We start from the raw sequence: 4,614 nt of genomic DNA, 5'->3' as shown, positions 1-4,614 counted from the left end.
ACCTTTCTGTGTGGAGTTTGCATGTTCTCCCCGTGTATGCGTGGGTTTTCTCCGGGATCTCCGGCTTCCTCCCACCGTCCAAAAATATGCTTCATAGGTTGATTGGCAACTAGGTGTGAGAGTGAATGGATGTTTGATTGAGGATATTCCACCCTGCGACAGACTGGCAACCAGTCCAGGGCAACCCTTGCCTACGCCCAAGTGGCCGGGATAGGCTCCGGCAACCCCGTGACCCTGAAAGGGAATAAAATGGTTAAGAAGATGAATGAATGAATGAGCTTCTTCATCGTCTCCATCTGCAGTTTTCATTGAATCAGCTTCTCTAGTTTCAGAAACACAAACTGCTCTGGTTCAGAGAAATGTTCTGTTCAGACAGAATGGGATTGAAACCCAAAGTGTGGTTTTCTCAGAGGAGCAGAGATCTTTCTGCTTCTGTTTGACTGCATGAAAGCAGCAGAGACCAGAAGTGAGACAGAAACTCTGAGAGTGGAAGTGAGCTCTGGATGCTGAATGTGTCTGTGTTTGGACTCCCAGCAGAACTGTGCTGCTCTCTCATGTTCCTGTGGTTTCAGGAGGAGCAGAAGAAAACAGACTGATGGACTTCAGGATAACTGAACACGTGCACAACTCTACATTTCCTCTTTCATGCTGTCACTTTCTGCATGAATCTTTCATCTAATAACTGCAGGAATATTTGTCATTTTCTTCTCTCATTTCACACAGCAGTTCACCAAGTTCCTCCACTGCAGACAGAGACAGTCATGTTGATCTGAACATTAGAGAAACTCATCATGGAGCTGAAATATGATCCTGATTCACTCAGATGACACTTTAACAGCACACAGGTTTTTGGAGCACACTCTCACTGTGTGGGAGCTATGACTACTACATCTTTGGATCTGGAACTCGACTGTTTGTAACGGGTAAGAAGAACCATTTCTGCTCCTTCAGCTGTTTGATTGTAGAAAATGTGTTTCAAGTCAGTTTCTGCTGCTTCAGCTTCACATGTTAGTTTGTTCATCATTAGCAGAGAATTCATCAAGCAGCCATTGTTCCAGAAGAAAAGATGAATCATTTCTGCAAACATGTTGAAATCTCACTGAACAACTAAACTGATTCTTGATTTCTGCAAATCTGAGTGATGTTCCAAATATTTAGAGTTCGATGGTCTCACTGATTCTGGAACATCTGCTGGTTTCTGAGAACAAGATCAGATCTGAGCTTCAACTGAATTGAACTGAAGTTTGGAAACAAAACAGAAGAAAATGATCATTTTAAAGTAGATAATGATTTACAAAAAGCTGGTTAAAATGGTCTTGACTTTAAATTTTTAATTAAATTAAAATTAATATTTCAGACATAAATGTAAAGTAAAAAGGTAAAAAATAGAAAAAATACAAAGCACTTTGCATAATTTAAGTTCAAGTGTTAATGAAGTAATTATCATTAAAAAATTGATTTTTCAGATCAATTAATGATCATAACATTTTATTTGCGTTTCTATGTAAAATATTTAGAATCTAAAAAGTCTGACAATCAAGAAAGTCATTAATGTGAGATGAAACGGTTTATTTGACAAACTTGATTTGTTTTTGGTCTCTTTTTTCTTTCTTGAATAATTACAAAAATCTAAGCTGTTTTGAAAATTCAAAGTAAAAAAAAAACTTTTTAGACCAGCAAACCAAAAAAAGATCATTTGTTTTTTGTAATAAAATGACTAATATTGTGGATGATAAGTAAGGGTTAATGGACAGCGAAATATGCATCATCACTTTTTAACGCACGCCGTGGAAGCCTAAACCGTCTGACACATTAAAAAGTAATAACGCACACTTCAAAGGCCATTGACCCACTTACACCATGGTCACAAATGAAATAAATAGTAACCAGTTTTTTGTCCTTAATTCTTTCTTTTTTTTTCCAATTTGGATCACTTTTCTCACAAAAAGCGAACTATTTATAAATAGTTCACGTCGCGCCGCACCACAGCTGCAGCCAAGATTCAGCGATATAAAGCAATTTATACCATGGTCCGGTGAATACTCGATTCTGATTGGCTGCTGGGTGTACGTTAAAAAGTTAAATACAACAGGATACCTGCACAGTGAAAAAAAAAGTTCCGGTCACCTAGCTTAAATGTTTTGTATCACTGCGCCAGCTTCTTTAAAACAACCTTTTGCTTCATCAATTGGACAAAAACAGGCAGTAAAAGGAGAACTTTCTCTCTGAACTGATGCTTTATACAATCCATCGGAAAGATCGGCATATATATATCGCCGAATCTTGACTGCAGTTGTGGTGCTGGTTAATAAGCATTGCTTGTGTAAGTGACAATGGTATAAGCGGGTTGATGGCCTTTGAAGTGTGCATTATTACTTTTTAACGCACTTTGCGAAAGGCTTCCACGGCGTGCGTTAAATAGTAATAATGCACACTTCGTCGGCCATTAACCCTTACATATATATTCTGATCTTTCTGATGGGTTGAACGAAGTATCATTTCAGAGATAAGGTTCACCTCTTAAGGGTTGTTTTTGTCCAAATGATGAAGTTTTAAAGAAGCCGGCACAGTGATACAAAACATTTAAGCTAGCTGACCGGAACATTTTTTTTCACCGTGCTGTTATCCAGTTGTATATCACTTTTTAATGTACACCCAGCAGCCAATCAGAATCGAGTATTCACCCGGACCATGGTATATAAAGAAAGATTTTTTAAATGTTAAAAAATACAAAAATGCTATCATAGAGAGACACAAATAAATCGTTTAATAAACTTGAAAAAAAAATTTTTTGAATAAATTCAGCATATTTAATATTTTTAATCGCAGATTTAATGTTTACTTTTCAGATTTCTAAGGATCTTTTTTTTTCTCAAATGAGTTAGTCTGAGAAATGATTTGCAGCCGTCGTGTCTCCTGATGACGGTTTGATGTGAAGCTGAATCCAGTGAGTGAAGTGAACTTTGTGCTGCATTGATGAGGAGTTTAGTGATCAGAGTTCATGGAGTTTCCAGGATCAGACTGAATGCACTTCTGGAAGCTGCTGTTGACTGTGTGAGTGTGTGTCTGTGCTGCTTGTTGCTGCTGTCAAACTTCAGATGAGTCCGTAGTGAAGCCCGTGGTGAGCGTGTACCCAGCAGCATCCAGAGTCCATGTGGAGGGGAGCAGCTCCCTGCTGTGTCTGGCCTCAGCCATGTTTCCTCCTGTGGTCCAGTTCTCCTGGAAAAGACAGAAGAACAACGGACCACTGGAGGACCTGACCTCTGAAGAGCAGCTGGATCTCAGAGAGTCGGGACGCAGCGCCTCCATCCTGCTGGTTCATCAGCAACAGGACAGCTCCTATAAATACATCTGCTCCGTCAAACATGAGGGGGGCACAGTGGAGGCCCAAACACAACAAGGTAATGAAGGCTTGGTGACTGTGTTCAACAGAGATTCAGCTTCATGCTGACTCTTTCTGACTCTCTCTCTGTTTCAGAGGTTCCTGCACTTCCAGCTGCAGGTTCCACAGCAGCTCCAACATCCCATCCAGCATCTTCCAGCATTCTAGCAGGGGGAACAGCCTCTGTTCCTCCTCTGGACCTGGTGAAGCTGTCCTTCCAGTCTGAGTGCAGGGTGAAGCTGCTCTGCCTGCTGTACTCAGTGCTGATAGTGAAGAGTCTGGTGTACTGCTGTGGACTCTCTCTGCTGATGATCCTCAGAAACAAGGGAGCATCCACCAACTCCAGACATGCTGAATGACTGTTTTCTGCTCGTCTTTTCTCTCCATCAAATCTCCTCCTTTCATCTCATTCATCACTTTGATCACAGTTCTCAAATGTTCTTCATGACTTGCTGTAGATCCTTCATCAAACTGTGTCAGCTGTGTTGTAGAGATGGAACTTTGCAGTTTTCTGCTTTTTCATTTACATTTTCTGTACATTGATCCATATTCTTACATTTTATTTACAACAATATTCTCAATAAACTTCAAGACAATTTTCTTGTTTGAAGACATTTAACTGTAAGTTTGTGATTCTTTCAAGAACATCAACAAATCAAAAGTTTCCATGCAGCAGAATAAAGACAGAGAGCAGAGAGGAGGGAGGTTGATGAGTGAACAGCAGCAGATATGAATCTGCTCTCAGTGGTTTGGATTACAGGAAATGCTGCTGACAGACAATCAAACTGCCTGCAGATGTGTGTGTTTGTGCTCTGCAGCTTTCACACCCTAAACTCTGGCTACACAGTTGAAAACACACACAAAAGAAATACACAAACATCATTTTGTGTTTCTGATTTTGATAAATATTTTCCTGTTTTCTGTTTCAGACTTTGGTTTCAGTGAATATAGAATCACAAATCCCAAAATACATGTATTCATATTTTATTTCTTCATGAGGATTCTGAATTCAGAGCTTTAAATGAATCATCACTTCCATTGTCTCTAATCATGGGTAGAGCAGAGAGGGTAAAGAGGGGAAGATGGAGAGGATAAAAACAAAAAATCATGAACCAGAAGAAAGAACATCTAAAAATAGACAACAACTACAGTTGTTTAAATCTTAACATTATTAATGCTGTTCTTACGAGGACTGAGACGTTTTTCTGAGGTTTACCACTAGAGGGCGCCGT

The 4,614-nt window shown here is 39.6% G+C and overlaps 1 protein-coding gene across 2 annotated transcripts; it reads left to right on the top strand.

Annotated features, from left to right (window-relative positions):
- Positions 1–286: 286 nt before the first annotated feature.
- Positions 287–4,001, top strand: LOC101157420. Of its 2 annotated transcripts, XM_023965698.1 has the most exons (3): positions 287–923; positions 3,099–3,401; positions 3,479–4,001. In XM_023965698.1, the coding sequence occupies exons 2-3, from the start codon at positions 3,194–3,196 to the stop codon at positions 3,739–3,741; spliced, it is 471 nt and encodes a 156-aa protein (XP_023821466.1). In that variant the 5' UTR covers positions 287–923; positions 3,099–3,193; the 3' UTR covers positions 3,742–4,001. The 2 variants fall into 2 exon arrangements, with proteins under 2 accessions (XP_023821466.1, XP_023821465.1); XM_023965697.1 differs by lacking the exon at positions 287–923 and having other exon boundaries at positions 2,874–3,401.
- The last annotated feature ends 613 nt before the right edge of the window (positions 4,002–4,614 follow it).

This window comes from Oryzias latipes, chromosome 17, assembly GCF_002234675.1.
Source record: "Oryzias latipes chromosome 17, ASM223467v1".
In the NCBI taxonomy this organism is placed as follows: Eukaryota; Metazoa; Chordata; class Actinopteri; order Beloniformes; family Adrianichthyidae; genus Oryzias; species Oryzias latipes.
This window is presented reverse-complemented; position numbering and strand designations above follow the sequence as displayed.

Excerpts from the sequence above, each read along its gene's own strand:
- LOC101157420 (XM_023965698.1), top strand. The coding sequence starts at position 3,194 with ATGTTTCCTCCTGTGGTCCAGTTCTCCTGGAAAAGACAGAAGAACAAC. Across the intron at positions 3,402-3,478 it reads GGAGGCCCAAACACAACAAG|AGGTTCCTGCACTTCCAGCT; the intron begins GTAATGAAGGCT and ends TCTCTGTTTCAG.